Source organism: Charadrius vociferus, unplaced genomic scaffold (assembly GCF_000708025.1).
Source record: "Charadrius vociferus isolate BGI_N301 unplaced genomic scaffold, ASM70802v2 scaffold72, whole genome shotgun sequence".
NCBI classification, from domain to species: Eukaryota; Metazoa; Chordata; class Aves; order Charadriiformes; family Charadriidae; genus Charadrius; species Charadrius vociferus.
The window spans coordinates 8414073-8434822 of NW_009647830.1; the positions used below are offsets into that span (position 1 = coordinate 8414073).

The window sequence follows — 20750 nt, forward strand, 5'->3', positions numbered from 1 at the left end:
CATTTTTTCTTCTACATTATTTTTCCCTAATTCTATGAGTTAAAATCAATTTTTATAGCTTGTTAAAAAAGTGGGGGAGTGGGAAGAAAGACAGAGAAAACTATGGAGCTGTTGTTAGCCTTCCCCCAGCTTCTTTTTTCACAATTACAACAAACCTTTTCAGCCACTTTATTAACTTCTTTGTTAAAACACCAAGGCAATGAGGGGGGATGCATTCAACTTCCTATTTACAGATATTCACAAAGTTCAAGCCTTGGTGATCTGAAAAGCACTTTTGTACACAAAAATCTAAGTAAATGTTCCACAAATCCTGTGGACTTTACCCTGCATAATGTTTTGGCTTATATGCCTAATCAATGAGATTCAGTGATAGATGGCTACCATGGATGGTCTGAATGATCCAGGTGACTGATCAAGATGACAAAGACTTTTGTCTTGTTCACTGGTACAAAACAAGAACAGAAACTTCCAGTACAAACATTGTTAGCTGGTTTGAAACTAATGCATACGCAAGCAACTAATATGCACATATAAGCTACTAAGTAGATTATTAAAGTACTATTTGCATTTTTACTTACTAAGACTTACATAATGCTTCATAAACAAGCTCAAGTTGTGCCAAACTTGGAAGCCTTTAAAGCATTCACCTCTATTAATTATGTTCTCTGCAGTCATTTACTTACGGCAACTGGTTCCCTAGCTGCCTTGATTCATGTAGAAATTAGATGAAGTAAATTTATAGCTGAAAAAAGTACTATCTGTCTAAATATCAAGTAAACTAACGAAGTCATTTAGGGTTGGCAGCATTTTCGTCATACACTTGAAGCAAATGCTGGGCAAAAAGCCAATTTTAAGGTGATGCTTTGTAGAAAAAGATTGATAAATGGGAGAAGACAGTATGCTCTAAACAGACAGCAGCATGTTAAACTCATGCTTTTTAAAAAGAGGTAAAAATTTGTATCTCAATGTTTGCAATAAAAGTATCACCCTCAGCACAGAAGTAGTACTTGGTTCATATTGCAATGCTAGGCATTATAAACAAACTGAAACTGTGTGCCACACAAAGAGAAATGTTGTTATCCTCTCTGGAAAAAAAGGGGGTTTGACATTGACTTATATGATTAACTAATGCAATGGTGTTTGTTGTTCCAAATATGTATTACCTTTGCATGATCAATGCGAACAGAAAGTTCTTTAGATGCAAATCCACCAAAAATCAGGCTATGGATGGCTCCTATTCTTGCACAAGCCAGCATACAGTACACAGTCTGTGGAATCATGGGCATGTAGATGACCACACGATCTCCTTTCTTCACACCATGTCTGACCATGACATCAGCTAACTTGGAGACCTGTACTGACAAAATATTCACAACGTATTAACAGTTTCTCCAGATTTCCTGTTGCCCCATAAAAAAACCCACACTTTCACAAAATCAACAGACACAAGACATTAAGGAGACAAGCTAGCATGATACAGAAAGTTGATGAATGATGCAATCCAGGTTCAATACATTTAGAACAATTACCTTTCTGCAAAAAACACTGTAATACATTTTTCTTTTGTAAAGTGAGAATGGACTGAAGCTAATTATTTTACACATTAGAGCAAAAAAATCAATAGCAATGTTTTGCAAATTTTTAAATAACACTAACCACTCATTCTTTTATCCTGATAACTGTTTATATTTCTCAATTTTAGCTTTTGAGAATGGATGTAAACAGGGCATTTCACAATGCAAATTCTGTCCTAACTAGCTAAGTTTGAAATACGAATTCTATGAAATCAGTACGTAGTCATATTTTCTCTACTACAGTATTGTAAACTTCTCAGAATCAGAGAAAAAAAATCTTACACCTCGAACCAAATGTAAATACATATTCAGAGACATATGTTTAGATTTAAGAAGTCATTTTTCCTCTCATTTTCAGATTTTCATTTTTGGTACGCAGAAGCTTGAAGATAGACTGTGCATGGCAGCAAAGGACTGAAACTCAAGAAATGTGACAGATCAGCAGCAGTGTCAGCCATCTGTATCACCATGAGAAAATATTTATTACATCAACAGTGTATAGCATTCTGTCACAAAACTAGTATTGAATGTTTCATTAGTACACCAGGATGGACAATTTACCACATAGTAAGTTCTGTCAGAGTGAGCATGGGAGCCCATGACAAGCGCTGTGCACTTGTCTCAACCTGCTTGTTGCAGCATGGAAATGTGGCGTCTTCTGAGGGAAAAGCAAATTACTAACTCCCCAAGAGCAACTGAATGAACTCAGCTGTCAAAGGCTTCTCAAGTTCCAGAGGCTGACAGCTGTATAACACTCAGTACCTAAACCTGCTCACTGCCTTTAAATTTTTCAATTAGACATCAGTGTGTAGAGGTGTATATTACTTACTACCTGATCTCCTTCTACGACAAGGTGGCCCACTTAGTGGATGGGGGGAAAGCTGTGGATGTTGTTTACCTGGATTTTAGTAAAGCCTTCAACACTGTTTCCACAGCATTCTCCTGGAGAAACTGGCTGCTTATGGCTTGGATGGGTGTACTCTTCACTGGGTAAAGAACTGGCTGGAGGGCTGGGCCCAAAGAGAGGGGGCGAATGGAGTTAAATCCAGTTGGCGGCCAGTCACAAGTGGTGCTCCCCAGGGCTCAGGATTGGGGCCAGTTCTCTTCAATATCCTTATCAACGACCTGGACGAGTGGATTGAGTGTACCCTCAGTAAGTTAGCAGACGACACCAAGTGGGGCAGGAGTGTTGACCTGCTTGAGCGTAGGACAGCTCTACAGAAGGATCTGGACAGGCTGGATCGATGGGCCGAGGCCAACGGTATGAGGTTCAACAGGGCCAAGTGCCAGGTCCTGCACCTGGGTCACAACAACCCCATGCAGTGCTACAGGCTTGGGGAGGAGTGGCTGGAAAGCTGTCCAGCACCAAAGGACCTGGGGGTGTTGGTTGACAGCCAGCTGAATATGAGCCAGCAGTGTGCCCAGGTGGCCAAGAAGGCCAACAGCATCTTGGCTCGTATCAGGAATAGTGTGACCAGCAGGTCTAGGGAAGTGATCATCCCCCATACTCGGCACTGGTGAGGTCCCACCTCAAATACTATGTTCAGTTTTGGGTCCCTCACTACAAGAAGGTCATTGAGGTGCTGGAGCATGTCCAGAGAAGGGCAACAAAGCTCATGAAGGGTCTAGAGCACAAGTTTTATGAGGAGCAGCTGGGGGAACTGGGATTGTTTAGTCTGGAGAAAAGAAGGCTCAGGGGAGACCTTATCGCCCTCTACAACTACCTGAAAGGAGGTTGTAGAGAGATGGGGGTAGATCTCTTCTCCCATGTAGCAAGTGATAGCCCAAGAGGAAATGGCCTCAAGTTACACCAGAGGAGGTTTAGATAGGATATCAGGAAAAAGTTCTTCACAGAAAGGGTTGCCAAGCATTGGAACAGGCTGCCCAGCGAAGTGGTGGAATCGCCATCCCTGGAGGTATTTTAAAAGATGGCTACACATGGTGCTTAGAGACATGGTTCAGTGATGGTTTTGGCAACATTAGGTTGATGATGGTTGGACCTGATGATCTTAAAGGTTCCTTCCAACCTAGACAATTCTGTGTTTCTAAGTAATAGAGGTAAAACTGCACGTAACTGTGCACAAAACATAGGCTAACAGGTTAACAGGAAAAACTGTAGACTAAGAAGAAACAAAGTAGACTAATAAGCTAATGGAAAAAAGGATGGAAGTAGAAACAGCCCAGGAAGTCATGAACTGGAATACTCCATAAGTATGGCTACATGCCAGTCAGACATAACAAGAACAGGAGCTTTGCTTGCAATAGTTTTACGTTAGTAGTAAGACTAAAAAGTCAAATTCTCTAGAAAGTTCTTGGGATATCTGAAGACATATAAATCTAAGTTCAGAACAAAGAAGTTGCTCTGTCTTACAGGGGAACTCCTTGCCTACAGTAGTAAAACTCTTCTTTAAGAGGTTGCCATTCACTAGAAAACACTACAATAAACATAAGAAGTTTAAACATTCTAATTTCTTTCATTATCAATGTAACATGAATCTACTCATACATGAATTCCTCACATCTTATCTGCACTGCATTATTCCTTATTTATTCATTATATCACATAGATAAGGTTTCAAGTAAAATTTAGTCTCGTGAAAGACTCTTCTCTTCAGGTACTATCAGACTGGACAGAAAGAAAAGGGGAGACAAACTCAGGAGAGCAGCAGAGGGATGTTGCCTGTAGAACAGAAAATACCCAAGCTTCTGAAGCAGTTAGAGATGTTTTCAGAGGCCCAGCAAATAATGAAAGCAATGGGAGCAGCCCAGGCCAATAATATACATTGTGCAAGCAGGACAAGAGGAAAGAATGATCTTTTTCAAGGATGAGCTAGTCAGGAGGGTAGATTTTCTTTGAAATGTTTTACTTTCATTTATACTATTCATCAAATTTGAGTTTTCTCTTTTTAAAGAGTTACCTTATTCTAGTTCAATGCATCAAATTCTAATACCACTGTTACTTTGTGAGATTTGTAGGCATTAGGCTCTTTCTTTTATGGTCATATTCAATAAAACTTGGGGCACTTACATCCAGTCCTAGAAGCCTATCTGATGCATGTGCTGAAGAGGATAACGTAGCATTACTCACTGCTTCTCTCTTCAGTGGGAACACATGTTCAGACTTTCAGCAACCTGAGACATCCAGAAGCTTCAGATGCATCTGACCTGTGTTTGCATTAAATACACAGCTCATCCACAATCAAACTATGCATATTTCTACACTTCTGCCTGAGGATTTAAGAAAATGGAAACACAGAAGGCCCAAGCACGCACGCTTGCATCAGAAGATAACAGCATAGCTTCCATTTTTTTATAAAGAAAGCATAAATCCCTGCCATTATTTTCAGCTGCAAGAGAGAACATGTTTATAAGGCAGTCATCACCATACCAAGCGGAAAACTCACACAAACTAAGGTATGTGTATGATTTATTTGTAACAGATATTTTACATTAAATGCTACTGATTATCAAAATAAATTATCTTTGACTCTAGATCTATTAATAACTATCAACACTCTATGAAGCTGACATACGCTATCAAAACCCCCAAAAAATCAACAAGGCCTGGACATGTACACAACTAGAATTGCCATACCACCAGCATTGACAGTCACTTCTACAAACGACTGGTGAAAGTAATTTTAAGTAAGGATAACAACTCTACTCCAAAGGTAAATTCCTTTTCTATACTTCCTACTGTGAAAACATTAAAATCTGCATAGTCATTACAGAGCTACCATCACCTTACCTCAAAGAACTGAGAAGACTAATCCTTTGCCGCTTGTGACACTCTCAAGCAGAGTGTTGACAGAAAGGCTAGAGGCAATGAAAGTAATATTTAGTGAGTGATTTTATAGCCGATATAAGTGTGGATAATAGGCAATAAGTAGTGAAACACAATGGACAAGTATTATCATTATTTTATAATTATTAATGATGACAAAAAAAGGCAATGTTTGCCTGCTAAAGAAAAAAGGCATCATTTAAATATAATAATTAGTAATTTTGTAATAAAAAACTCCTAGTGCCTGTATATAAGCTATATAACTTTGGTACTTGGCTGTAGGAGGGAGACAGTGAAGAGATCTGCATGTGCTTAAGTCATTTTCATTGAAACCTATCATAGGTAAATATACAGAATAGGCAGAATATACATAGCATGCTGCAGGCAGGAACCACGTCTTCCATGCAAACCCAGCACTCACTTGTCTGCACTTAACCTCCCCACCCTAGAGAGTTTAATGTCACTGAAGACAATAACCCAATATAATACATGGGTATCTATGATTTTCCTTGTGCCCTTTCCCTAATCATTCTGACAACCTGGGAGCATTTGCACAACATAATAGATAATAAAACACTGTCTCTATCTGCAACTATTTGGATGACTAGGGAACATCATAGAGCAGGTTTATATTGCCCTTAAGATTGATGTGGAAACCCTGAAACATCCAAGCAATCACTCAAAGGAGGGAGAGGGGGGGAGTGATTAGTGACATTTCATTAAACTGTTAAAAGCCATGAAACCTTCCACTTTGTTACAGTGTGTTGTCATTTATGGTTTACATTAAGACAGCATACTTTATCACTCAAGATTTTACAGTTGCTATTTTCCTACCAGCATGCTATTTCTCTGCTTTTCTTCAAAGTTTAAGATTGCACTATCACTTTAATATATTTGACACTTCAGTAATAAAATCACTTGAGACGAAGTGATATAATAAGAAACTGAAGTAGGCTTTCAGCTTTGAAGATCTGGGCTTAAATTACACTTCTATCAAATGCAAGCCCCCAGTGAGCATGGCTTTATTTTTACCCAGCCACCAAACAAATACTACATCTGTATTAGCAATTCAGGTTTGGAGATGTACTGCAGTTCTGAAGGAAATCACAAGGCTGTCCCTAGTAGTTACAAAAAGCAGTTTTGGTCTACGCCAAAAGAATTCTTCTTAGAAGATACTAAAAGGTAAAGTCCACTCAAAATGCTGAAACGAGGAATTTCGAACCTTCCTGTGTTGAACAATGACTAGGTCTCACCAGTGTTCAGTCCTTCAATGCAAGCTAAACACAAAAAGATTCTTCAAATATCAAGAGCTCATGAAACATCCCGAAGTGCATCTCGGTGTAAAAAGTGCCATCTCACACACATTCCTCTAAACCAAAGGCAGCAAGTCACCTTATGCTCTTCAGCTCCTCCACTGTGTTGATTTTTCAAGACTACTAAAGAAAGCGCTCTTTCCTACTCCCCCCCCGACCTTGATCAGCCTCATCACTCTTCTATTACTCTTCTTAATTATTGTTTCCTCCTTTTCCTACTGCTGCAAAAGCTTCTCCAGCAGATGCACCATCCTGTTGCTAATGTCAAGCCTGCAACCAAGTAGGAGAGGACTGATAAGTGGTGCTGCATTCATTTCAAATAGATGAAAACCATGTTCTTGAGGAGGTGGCTAAATCATGCTTCAGAGGTGGCACAGTGCATGTTCCCTTACCACAGAGATCTTGAACAGATCTTCAGGGGAGAGGAGAGCACTCCACCAAGCCCACTGCTCATCCACAGACATCCACGCCCTTGGTCCTAGGATCAACAGTCCTGGGACACAGTCTAGGGAAGAGCATGGCAATGGTTCTGCACACATCTCATGCCTGCAACCCCCAGAGGATCCCCGCGAGACAACACGTGGGAACATCCCCTTGGCACACTCTCTGCCACAGCAGGAAATGAGAACTGCAAAATCACTGGTCTGGATGCCTGCCTGAGTAAGTGTGTGTACTCTTTTCCTATACAGGTATTGAGGGTGGACTGTGTTTAGGAGGTTTCTGGTAGAATTAGGGCACTGATCGCAGAGGTGTGGAAAGGCGGATTGATTGCGAGAGCTGCTGTGCCTTGAGAGACAATTCCCCAGGGGCTGTGAGCTGTAAGGGAGGTTCTGTGGAGCAGCAAGCTCTGTCACAGAGCACTTGCCCCATCCCAGCTCTGTGTGCTGGCAACCAAGTAAGTCCTGGACATGGCATGCCTTGATAACACAGCCCGCCTAGGCTTCTGCACAAAACCCCAGCCACACTGTCTTAAATTCACCATATAAAGGACCTATTCAGTTGTGGTAGTGGTGCTGGTACACTCTTCCACAAATAACAAGAAAAAATATAAATCAGGATGATTTCTCTCTCATACAGCTTGACAGCTGCTGGGATTGTGGCTAGTTGCAGTAAATTCTCTTTCCTTCTTCCAGACGCCAAGTTCTTTGGATTGAGAGGAAGCTGGGGATTTTTGGGAAAGGCAATTTTCCTACCTGGTTTGGGAGATCAGCTGTGGACTGTGTGTCTCCAAGGAGGGACTGAGATGAGATGGGGATTACTCATCAGCTTGGCGTGGATTTAATGTTTGATCAGAAGCGACACCATGGCATTCACTTCACAGAAGAGATGGGTTCCAGACAAGGATTTGCCTCAGAAGGAATTTCTAGTACTTTTGACAGACTGTATATAGTGTTCTGCACAACTGCTACAGTATCTAGGTTCCCCTAAAAGGCCACTATTTGGACAACATTCACTCAGAGTGGGGAGAAGAAATCAAAGAGTAATAAGACAGATGAAGGGTGAGCATGGCATTTCATAAAGGAATCCACAAGGAAGCGAAGATTTGTAGGATAGCTATGTTCAGACGGCTTTGAAGTGAGCTATGAGACATTCAGTTCAAAGGATGAAACTAAACCTAGTCCAAAGTAAAACTCACATACCACATGTAGTGGAAATGTCACGAGGTTCACCAGTTAATTCAGCATGGCTTTGCTTCAGTCATCTGCCCAAGCTGCTCCAAATTCTACGTTACTGTAAGCATCACTGACATGGACGTGCTGCAGTGTAACTATCTTCAGTCAGGGGAGAACAAGTTTCAGCTGCTTCTTCAGACTTCTTCAGACTTTTACAGTGTCATTTGGAAGTCTTTTGTGTGGAATGTGAAAAACCCAGGACACCACTCTGTAAATTCCTGACTTGTCTCATCCTTTAAAGAACACTAATATTGATATTGCTGAAGAACTACCCCAGTGACATCTCAGTTAAATCCTTCTAGGACATGTACTGAGGAATGACATTTGAGATTTAAATGAGATAAAGAAAAGAAGCATTAAACAGGAAATCTAATACATAGGTTTATCAAGACAATGTTGCTTTACCAGACAAACAGGATAAAGAGTTGGGTTGTCAATCTCAGTAGGATTTTCTGTCTGTACTCTAGTTTTGATTCTAAAGCAATTCTGAGAAAAAAAAATCTTGGAATGAAAGTCACTATTTCTAGCTAAGAAGGAATTGGTTATTTTTCAAGGAAGAAGACAAAGAAAGATGAAGGAGTAAAGCATGAAGAATGAGAAAGATTACTAGAAACAGAACAATCTGGGAGATTCCTCAGTCATATTCTGGAGATAGGAGCACAGCAAAACAGATATACATAAATCCAAACTGACAATGGCTAATGCAGCTATTTTGGAAGAAGATGCTTTTAGGGTGGGTAATTATGGAAAAAAACTTCCTACTGAAGAAGCTACACCCTAGCCAGTTGTTGATAACCTGAAGCCCTTCTTTCTCATCCATATTTTTGTAACATTCAGTGCTGTCGAAGGCTTGAGGGATGTTGGCTTTTGTTAATCCTGTCACATTACTGCACTCCAAAATTACTTATTACGGCACTGAATTCAACATGTTAACTGTGCATTGTTATTGAAAAGAATCACAGGGAGATATCATACTGCTTTCGTGTACATGATCTACCAAGCGTCAACAACTGCAAATAATGACTCTCAAATTCTTGAGATTTCATTTTAGCAAGTGAGACATTCTAGAGAATACACCTGATGATGTAAACAGAAGTTTTTTTCCAACCTTTGCCTTAACCTGAAAATGGTAGTCTTTTCCAACACAATCAGAAAAATTGGTTTTAAATGAAGCCATTGCTCCTTCTTTCTTTTAGGTATCTTTATATTTCCCTAATACTACACAGATTCAGTAATATTTCTAACAGAATTTGCATCTCCCTTATCTTTTCCTACCATCTCATTACTGGAATTAGAGAATGTCTCAAGGCAAACTCAAAACTTTCATCTACATCCCCACTTCACTGGCTTCAGTTCAATACTGTAGTCCTCATTTAAAGGCCTATAACAGGCATCAGTAAAGAAAAAAGTCCCATCAGCACATTCTGGAAGACTTTTATGTCTTAAGTTTGCCAGGTTCCTCCTCTCTGCATTTGGAAGATTTCATCTGTAACAACATATAATTAACACACTTAAAATGCAACTGTATGCACCATGTACAACTTCACTTTAAATAACTGTAATTCTCAAGACTTTCCAAGTGTGAAGGCAGTAGTATAGTTGTACAGAATATCAACACAAACTGATCTTGCCATTATTTACATCAACAAAGAATTGCTGAAATTTTCCTGCAATCCTTCTATTCCAGTTCTGCCAAAAAAACCCACAAAATGTTTCCCACCGGTTGGGCACTAAACATCCACAAGCTTCCAACATTTCTCTTAATTATTTACAGTTTAGTGGTGCTTAACATTAAAACTGCAGCATCACTGTAGCTCTTAGATGTGAACAGCAGTGCAACAAGTAAAAAGGATAAGGATAATTTGAAAACAACAGGCTTCCTGAGCATATAGCTCAAGCTATCACACCCTCCCTAAGGAGAGACATTATCGCCAACCAAGCAGCTGTGTCATTTTTTTCATCCTTACCATGAGTTTGATCCTAGAACAAATGACCCAACCTGCTACAAAATTCTGCATCTTCCCACCCTGTGACCCACAGTTATGTTACATAACTTCTGCTGAATCCATTTACACTTCTCTTTTATTACCAAAAGCCAGAGAGAAGTCCACCACTTCAAGTGCTGATCTTTTGTAGGACATTTTGAACAGGCAGCCTCTGCTAAGACACCCTCATTACGCTATCAGCTTATTGGCCAGATAGAATACTAACTATTCATTGGACACGGACAGTCCAAACAACAATCTGCACACTGATATTCACTGTTAGGATATTTTAAATCGGGAAAGGAACTCAGGAAAGAAGGTAAAAGGCTTCCTTCCCCATCAGGATGCTGATCAGCTTCAGTCATATGCCTGATCTGCACTCTTACTGGCCTGTAATGAAACATCCAGAGCACTAGAAGTCTTTTTCAACATGACAGGATATAGTGCTTTTAGTTTACACTGAGCAGACTGAGAACACAGTGGCAAGCAGTGACTGAGGGCTGTGAGCCAAACGTCATCACCTATGCTCCACAGTGGTTTGGTAGGCCTTTTCTCAAAGTCTCTCCTAGGCCCTACAAGATCTATGACACAAAATACACCAGCCCATGTCTTGCCCTTTTTAAGCAAAACTGTGAATCCCTTTGTTATTGGGTGTCCAATAGTTACCAGGTAAACCAAGTTAAACTTATTCCACAGAATGGACTAGACAGCTTCAAAAAAGGTATTAAACTCAAATCCTGCCTTTCACTTATATTCCCTTTTGATTAAGGAGAAGAGCAAACTGTAGAGAATACAAAAACAGCATTTAGATAGGACTCAGCTACCAGTAAGGTTATCATGAACTTCTTATGAATGAGTTCTGCTACATACCCCTAGAAAACTTAAACTAGTTCTTCCATTCAGTTTGGTACTGCTGCTGTAAGAGGAAATGGAGAGGAAAGGATGTGTATGACAACTAGCAAAACTTTCTCATTCTGCACAAATCTGCCATATCCTAAAACATTTAACATGCTTATAGAGAAAAACAGAGACACAAACTTCGGAGACTTAATACCAACATCAAGCTTAAAAAGCGAAACAAAGGCTACTTTTCAAATGTTTTTCAGAGGAAATTTCTACAGAGTCCACGGAAGATAATTTACATTAAAATGTTGTATTACTTCATCAAATAAAACAAGTATGTACTTTATATCTATATGTACATGTACATATAAACTGATTTCATATATACATATATAGTACCTATTATGCATATATTTATGACACATGACAAAATTGTATATATAAAATCATAATTTTATATAAAAATATATTTTATATCTATCTATAAAAGAATAAATAAAATTAGATAAGGAGCTGGGCCCTTTTAAAGCCTCCTGATTTCTTAAAACACTGAAGATAGCTGTTCTAGCTCCAGTATACTGTACAGTAACTTCTAAGTTCTCTTTTGGACTTGGTAAATCAAGAGAAAACTGGCAAGGAGAAATGTTTTCCATATTTTCCTTAAAAAGTGGAATGCAGTACAGGTTTATCATTTTTTGTAGCTGTATGACTTCTCCTTTCTTGCAACAGTGCAATAAGCCCTCAAAACTGAATTACTGTGCTGTGAAGCTCATTTCATATTTTAAACTGTAGGTTCACATTACTCTAGACACTAGGTGCATATCTGAAGTAGAGTGAGTGCATTTCATTCACTGTAATGCATCTTGAAATACATTAAGGAAGAATATGAGTCTGACTCCAGGATTTCTTTGTGCTCAGTGTTAAGCGCAACTGCTACATATAACTGGAAGAAAAAAGACAGCTAAACAGAGCAGCATGACGGCAAACCACCAGCTGATGGCCGTGAGAGCAGAGAACCTTGAATGGGGCAGACTGCAAACATCCATGGGGGCAACAACCCACAGTCAGGAACTGAGTAAATCTGAATGGGCTGATGCAGAACTGGGTACTCACAACCCCAGCTAGGGGCAAGTCACCTCAGCCGATGGGGAAGTCGAAATCCACAGACTTTCCAGAAAGAAAACTAGTGTGGAGCCACCAGCACCCTCACTGCAGCCTACAGCGGGGTAGATGGTGCAGCTCTTTTTAGAGCTCCTCCCTGTCAAATTTCATTTGTTATTACACTCAGTTATGCGCAGCAATAGCCAAGGTACGCATCTTCATTTCGACTGGAACTGTATTTTGGTTCATCGTAGCAAGTGTCAAGTGACTTGACTAGTACTTTGCTTTACCTTTTAAATGTGAAATAAGAACTTAGGGGAAAAAAAAGAAATCCCATAGAGAAGTTGAAAATCTAACCAACCAGGAAAAAAATTATTAAACTGTAGAAGAGAAAGAAGAATTAGAGGAAGATCAAGACCACTTAGATGCAGTATAATTGGGTACAGGTACTGAAGCTTTTAAATCAATACTAAACACAGCAAAAGGAATAAATTAGCAAGGTAGACCATTTCTACCACTCTAGTATCTACCTGCTGTGCAATATTTACTGCTTATTTTCAGTAACAAGATTATTCTCAAACATACCTGTTCAAGAAGTTCCTTATATGTTATTTTCTCTTTGGTATTTGTCACAGGGCTGTCATAAATAACGGCAATTTGGTCTCCTCGTCCATTCTCAACATGACGATCTACAGCATTGTAACAGATATTCAACTCTCCACCCACAAACCTAAAAAAGAAGTTGGAATTATGTAACAGCAAGCCTTCCAAACTAATGAGACTATTTTTTTGCCCTTCTTTTTTTAAGGAAAGGAAGCATTCAACTAAAATATAGCTCATAAACCATTATACTCAGTTCAGGAAGTCATTTTTTAATCTATAACCTCACAATTTACTGAAAAAGCTAAATAAGCCTATTAGTGAAAATAGTGGAAGTACTGCACCTTAATTAACCTAACTAAGAATCTGCTAAATTCGGTCTTGATTTAACTTAGTTTGCATCAATCATTCTGATTTTTATAGCTAAGGTTTCACAGAAAAAGCACACATTCACATAAAATAATTTGACATTATGAAAATGTATTATTACACTACTTTGTATTGGCGTGGACACATATCTTTTTTAAGAAGAACAGGTTCAGGACTCAAAATACTCTTATTCATCCCTTGGCAACAACAGTTAAGCGTAAAAGCATCTGTATCTAAATGAAACTGACCCCAACAGTTACAAAATCTTATAAATTTGCCTGACATTCATAATGCATTTGACATTCCCATGTTTTACATCAGTGACTTAAAATCCCCTGTGAAGCGACGTGAGTCATAGCCTTTTCAACAACCAGACATTTACAGAAAATTCTCATCTTCTAATTAAAGAAAAACACTTCACAAACTCAGGTTTCATTTTTATCGTCATTTTGCACAGAAAAAGATAATTCAAGTACAGCATAATCCTCAAGTAAGAAAATACAGAAGGCATCAGATACAAAGATGACTCCACTAATTGAAAGATGACACAGAATCTAAAGTCCACTCTAAACAATGTTCTTTGTTATTGTTTGTCCACCTGCAGGTATCTCTACATCAAAAAGAAGCGCAACACACAGAAAAAAACACAGTTCAGAGTTTCCAAACAGTTCCATAGGGGTACTCATTGTGATGATGTGGTATTGTTACAATGTAACTAGAAATAAAAACAGATGGCCTATAGTAACTCACTATAGTTAAAAGTCTATTTACTCTTTGCCTTCCTGTCTAATAAAGGACTGCTCTAAATTAGGACATTTGATTAGTATATCCATATGCATAGATTCCATAGGACAGTCTTTATTGTCAAAGAATGGCAATTATTAATCCAAAAGCACTTAGGAAGTTTAGGATGCAGCAATCTCTTATTGTGACTCCTTTACAACGCCATTAATAAGGTGAAAGTGGGGGACCAGGAATGTAACAAAAACATTCTGTACCACAAACCCCTTCCCATAAAGGAAGAACTGTATGAACAATAAAGGATTGGGATTTGTTTCATGTAATATAGAGAAACTCTGTAGTACTGTCATAAAAGTTGTGTAGGATTCACGTCATCCATTGATTTTTATATCAAATCAAGATACTGCACAAGACAGTGCAGTACCTGGGCTACTATGCACAACCACTTCAGAATGGCCAAAACATTAGCGAGTACTGGAGTTTCGACTCTTCTAAAGGTACATTGCAACATCAACACTGCCACATAAACGTTTAACAATCGCTTGTGAACAAATATGTGAAAAAGATGTGACTGCAAGTTGAAATAAAAACCAAGACTGTCTGGACAGTGTGATGAGAGCTTTGCTACCCTGTTCAGAAGAAGGGTGGCTCTTACGGGATCAGAAGAGCAGAGAGGCACCTACCATGACCACAACTGCAAGATGTTCTCTTCTCTCTCGTCACTCAAGGACATGCTCAAATACCTCATTCCAGCTGACAAATAAAAGCTGCCTGGCTTTGAAAAGCTGCCCTGTGCTGCTGCAAACTTCTGTTGATCCAGTGATTCCCAAGGAGACGAACACCCATGAGGAACTTTGATTTGCTTGCATAAGCTTTAGTTCGAAAGAAACAGCAGCATGAGACCAAGACCCAGTTTTGGAAAAAGGACATCAATGAGATGCTCCTATTTAAAACAGAGGTCTAGAATCAAAAAGAAAATATTCCAATATGCTGCAGAAAGATCAGAGGTTGATCTGCAGGTTGTTTGTAAAAGCTGCCATAAAATCCTGCCACAATAAGCAGGACTGTAAAATGCTAATGTGTTGCTAACCAGACAATTATCTCAATGCAGCTTACCAACTGAATCCAAGTCTGAAGAATCTTATTTTAGGCTGTGTTCCTATTGCTGAGAAATTAATAACATCCAACAAATGGAGCAGAGGAAGAGTAAAACAAATAAAAAGAGTAAACAGTAACAACTCTAATAAATAAAAAAAAAAACGGACTCAGTTCATTAGCAGTCTCTCTGAAAAGCTCATCTACCTTCCACTGGTGCTATGGTGGGAAAAAAAGGACAGGGTTCTTCCTATCAAAAATCACAACAGAATTTAAGTCATTATAATATCAAAACAGCTTGCTTCCCAGCAACATTTTAAAACAGTACTCTGACAATATCTACCTATCCTTTCAAGAAGTCTTTTTTCCCGTACATGTATGAAAGCAGCAGCCTTTGATAATCCACATTATGCATAACTTACATCTAATAAGGCTTTTTTTTAATTTGAGTGTAGTTATGCACATTAGGACGCCCTCTAGCCTCCCTAAAGCTGCCTACAGCAGTCACTTAGGACTTAATGCCTCTTTGTGACTGGGGCTCAGTACCTCCTGTTTCACCCAGGCCCTGAGGTCTCACAGAGTTCCGTCATTTCACAAAAAGGAATCTCAAGCACAGGCACTTACCTCTTTAGTCATACTTTAAAATGACTACTCTATTAACCTTTTAGAGGTAGGAGTAGAAGGGAGCACAAAAATGCTGATATTCTGTTGATGTTTTACTCTTGGCAAGTCAGTAAGTTAGGTCTTCCAAAGCAGGACTCCTGTTACGTGCAGCTTAACATCTACCATCTACGGCCTGGAATATTTTGTTTTAGCGCATTCAGTATTTTTTTGGATGTGACAACAGCCTACTTGCTAGTAATGAAATAAGTATAGTAGTGAAGAAGGCAACACATAATTATGTCTTCATTCAGTTCACTCAAATATTCAAAAGTTATGCTTTAATTTCCAACACTATCTGCTATCTTAAGAATCAAAGTAGCTGTATTCAGAGATACTTCTTAGACTTCATTCAAAAGCTCAGAAAGCAAGACAATTAAGAATAAAAATAAGAAAGAAGGTAAAGGTTCTGAATAAAGCTGGCATATATGCAAAAGAAAAAACTACATTAAAATTATTTTGCACCATAACTGCAAAAAAACATATTGCTAAAATCCTTTTATGCCATGCAGGGTATATATACTTCAAGCCAGGTTCCCAGGAATCAGCTGGATTTTTTTTTTAATTTTTCTAGACGAAGTGAGAACAGAAGCTGAACAAAGTGTTAGACAAACCCACGACAATATTAGATATTTTGAAATAATATTATGTTAATTGATCCAGCCACATTTTTTTTAAATTGTAAGCAACATTTGAATAGCAATCTGTGCAACATTCCTGAAGTTCAAAGGTGATTTTATATTGCGCTTATGTCTTTGAATCAGAGAAAAAACATAACATGCAAAATTGCCATCTGCCTGCATGCATTAGGAAAAACTGTTTCTATCATTCCTAAAGAAATACTTGCTTAACCTTTCCAACTGGGATTCCACAAGATCACAAAATAATCTATTCAAGTGTTTCACTACCTTTAACATTAAAAAGATTTTTCTTTCTAATGTCTAAAAAGTACATCTCCCTTCTTGCAGTTTAACATTTCTAGTTTTGACCTCTTCAAACCCAACTCAGAGAACAGTTTTGCCTTTGAATTCTTAGCCAAATTCTCTTCAGACAAATTTTGTGTTTTAAAACTTATATGTCCCTTTTGGTTTCTACACCAAATAATTCCAATTCCTTCATCCTTTTCTTGACCAATCATGCTTTTTTGTTCTTCTTATTATTTTTGATGTGGGCAAAACCAGATGATGTTTTGCACCGTACCAACCACTGATGCAGGTTAGAACAGTCAATGGTACCTGGGATTACTGCTTCAACAAAACAGCCGGGGGATGGTGACACTGATCGCATACCTTTCGGAAATCATTTTGCAACCCACTGACATAACACCAGTGTTTCCAATGGAAAAGACTAAAGGAAACACACTAGGGCATGCTGCACATTTCTTTCATGCTCTTACTGTATTTAGAGAGGACAAATTGGAATTTGCCTTAAAGCTACATTTTAAATACATTAACTGTCTCCTTCAATTTCTTCAACTGAAGTAAATGAGACCAGAAAATACATTAAAAGTATCTGTTTCCATAAGTCTCACATTTGGCAACCAAAACCAAAGATACTGAAAATAAATGGATATTTCTTAATTGACCTAATAATATGTCTCCAAAACCAGAGATGAATTCTAATTCAAGAAGCACATACATGAACTTCTTAATACTATTTTTAAGGTCTCTATAAACTGCTTCCTAGGTAAAACTCCGAACCAGAACTACATCTTTACACTGTTAGCCCAGCAAGCTATGTTCTTCTTGGAAGCCTGGCCTCTTCCTCAGTTCCATTCTGTCTTCTTTGTTTTCTCTTCAGCGTGACATTGTCCTGCATGACATCCTTATCTCTAAATTGGAGAGACATGGATTTGATGGATGGACCACTCAGTGGACAAGGAATTGGCTGGGTGGTTGCACTCAAAGAGGTCAACATGGTCAATGGCTTGATGTCCAAGTGGAGACCAGTGATGAGTGGTGTTCCTCAGGAGTCAGTACTAGGACGGGTGCTTTTTAACGTGTTTGTCAGCAACACAGACCGTGCGATTGAATGCACCCTCATCAAGGTTGCCGATGACACCAAACTGTGTTGAACAGTCAACACACTGGACAGAAGGGATGCCATCCAGAGGGAACTGGACAGGCTTGAGAGGTGGGCCTGTGCAAACCTCTAGAAGTTCAAGAAGGCCAAGTGCAAGGTCCTGCACTTGATCAGCACCCAGGCAATCCCAAGCACAAATACAGGCTGGGTGGAAAATGGATTGAGAGCAGGCCTCAGGAGACAGACTTGGGGGTGTTGGTTGATGAAAAGCTCAACATGAGCCGGCAATGGGCACTTGCAGCCCAGAAAACCAACCACATCCTGGGCTGCATCAAAAGAAGCATGGCCAGCAGGCCGTGGGAGGTGATTTTGCCCCTCTACTCCACTCTGGCAAGACCCCACCTCGAGTGCTGCACCCAGCTCTGGAGTCCTCAGCAAAGGAAAAACACAGACCTGTTGGAGCAGGTCCACAGGAGGTCCACAAATATGATCAGAAGCCTGGAGCAACTCTGTTATGAAGAAAGGCTGAGAGAGGTGGGGTCATTCAGCCTGGAGAAGAGAAGGCTCTGGGGAGTCGTTATAACAGCCTTCTAGTACCTAAAAGGGGCCTACAGGAAAGATGGGGAGGGACTCTTTATCAGGGAGTGTAGTGACAGGACGAGGGGCAAAGGTTTTAAACTGAAAGAGGGTAGTTTTAGATTAGATATTAGGAAGAAATTCTTTCCTATGATGCTGGTGAGACACTGGAACGGGTTGTCCAGAGAAGTCATGGATGCCAAATCCCTGGAAGTGTCCAAGGCCAGGTTGGATGGGGCTTTGAATAACCTGGTCTAGTGGAAGGTGTCCCTGCCCATGGCAGTGGAGTTCAAACTAAATGGTCTTTAAGGTCCTTTCCAACCCAAACCATTCTAAGATTCTATTATTCTGTGTCCTCTGAAAGAGCCTCCTGTATCCTCTTTTATTCAGTCTTTTCCTCAAAGAACTTATGTCACCCTGCTGAGCATACTGAATGGTAGTAACCATCTGGGTCTTCAGAAGCATTAGAGTACTACACTAGTATTGCATACATCCTGTTATCACTTAAGGTGAACTTAAATAAAAAAAGAAATAAAATTGGATATCGCACGTTGAGACATCGAAGAGGACTATGTAAGTTTGAATTGCTTAATGTTTTGTTACCCAAAGCAGAGCAACAGATACCTGACATCCAAACAATAATTATGGCCTGATGTTGAGTCTTCAGAGAACTGCATCTTTGCATAATCTCATAGAATCACAGGCTGGTTGAGGTTGGAATGGACCCATGGAGGGCACCTGGTCCAATCCCCCTGCTCAAGCAGGTCCACCTAGAGCCAGTAGACCAGGACCATGTCCAGATAACTTTTGAGTATCTCCAAGGATGAAGAGTCAACAACCAACTCTGTGCCAGTGCTCAGTCACCCTCTAAAAATGTGCTTCCTGATGTTCAGAGGGAACCTCCCGTGTTTCAGTTTGTGTCCATTGCCTCTTGTCCTGTCACTGGGCACCACTGAAAAGAGCCTGGCTCTTTGCACCCCCCCCCTCAGCTATTTGCCCACATTAACAAGATAATTTCAGCCTGCGGCAGTCTGCATCCACAGAAGGAGAAAGATGCAAGTATGACACAAGGCCAGAAAAGACTGACTTCAGCCCAGGAAAATTTATCTCTGCCATAGGACAAAATAACTTCTATCTGAGAAGTCACAGTGCTTTACTACTTTCAGCAAACAAGCTTATCAACAAATCAAACCACATTTGTTTTACAGAATCTGATAGCAAAACCACACTCACAAGCGTGTATTATATTATCATTCCTTAGTCCTTAGAAAGTAACCATTGTATTGACTTCTTCACTGCTGTGTTCAGGAATAAAACCAGTGAGCTTTACTGGTCTTTAATTATGCAGGCGATCCTGCTTGCCCTTTTTGAACAGTACCATGACCTAGAAATGAAGGTCAGTGAACCACAGGTCTCCCTATCCATCCATTCTAGTACTCCTGACAGTTACACAGCCAGACTGACTTAAAGAGATTTATCCTGGCTGGGTGCTGTTTAACATTCAGCTTAAGACATGTAAACAATTTTCACTACTAGGCACGCCAAGCAATAACATCAGACACCAATAAGAAAGCAAGTTCCACTCTGCTGGTTCTGTTATCTCTTCATTCAGGCAGATTTAAGAGTGATTAATATTTTTAATTATATTTTGAGAATTATTAGTATTTTAAAATTAAAATCAAACAGAAAAATACAAAAATGGCAAAGAACATCAATATAGCAAAGATGACCCTCGTCCTGCATTGCCTTTTTTATTCTACATCAGCTTCTCCTTGAGATCAAAGAGCATGATGTAAACTTTCTGAAAAAGAGGCGATGGTGGTCAAAACAAAATTTTAACAGGTAAATCGCCTTTGAGAAATTACTGAAAATCCTACCCGGTAATTTACAAGAAGCGTATCATGTTCTGTCTTAGGGCAGTTTGCCATTCACCACATGGATATATATATTACAGCGCCAATGCTTTTGCCAAACGTTACCTTAACCACATCCTTTTAATTATGACCTACTTAGATAGTGTCTTAGATTAAACAACCATGAGAGCCGCCGTTTCAGTGTTTTCATACCCGTACCTGCCCTGGCACCTGATGCCCGGTTTCCCAAGCTCACAGCAGCCTGCTCCCATGCCCAAAAGGGGGTTGGATGAGGGGAGCATCAGGCACACCCACCCGTGTCACCCAGACATCCAGGGACACACACATGTGTGTGTCACACCTGTCACAGTGCACGCTAACCTCCCTCTCACCCCAACACACTCATCCACACCGCTGTTAATCATTAAGCTTAACCGAGTGTAATCATTAAACTCCTCCATGCTCTTCGGCCATCTCCCCCATCATCACCGGCCTGCTGACCACCCCAAATACATTCTGGGGAATTTTTGTGTTAACCAGGCGACACACACCGCCCCCCCC

The 20750-nt window shown here is 39.7% G+C and overlaps 1 protein-coding gene across 1 annotated transcript in view; it reads right to left on the bottom strand.

Annotated features, from left to right (window-relative positions):
- ACSS3 (acyl-CoA synthetase short-chain family member 3) overlaps positions 1-14716 on the bottom strand; it is an 85490-nt gene extending 70774 nt beyond the window's left edge. Inside the window, exons 1-3 of the mRNA XM_009882666.1 lie at positions 14667-14716; positions 12859-13003; positions 1164-1352 (exon numbers count right to left, since the gene is read on the bottom strand). Of these exons, the coding sequence (XP_009880968.1) occupies positions 1164-1352; positions 12859-13003; positions 14667-14716 (384 nt within the window). The remainder of the gene's footprint in view (positions 1-1163; positions 1353-12858; positions 13004-14666) is intronic.
- Between the last annotated feature and the right edge of the window lie 6034 nt (positions 14717-20750).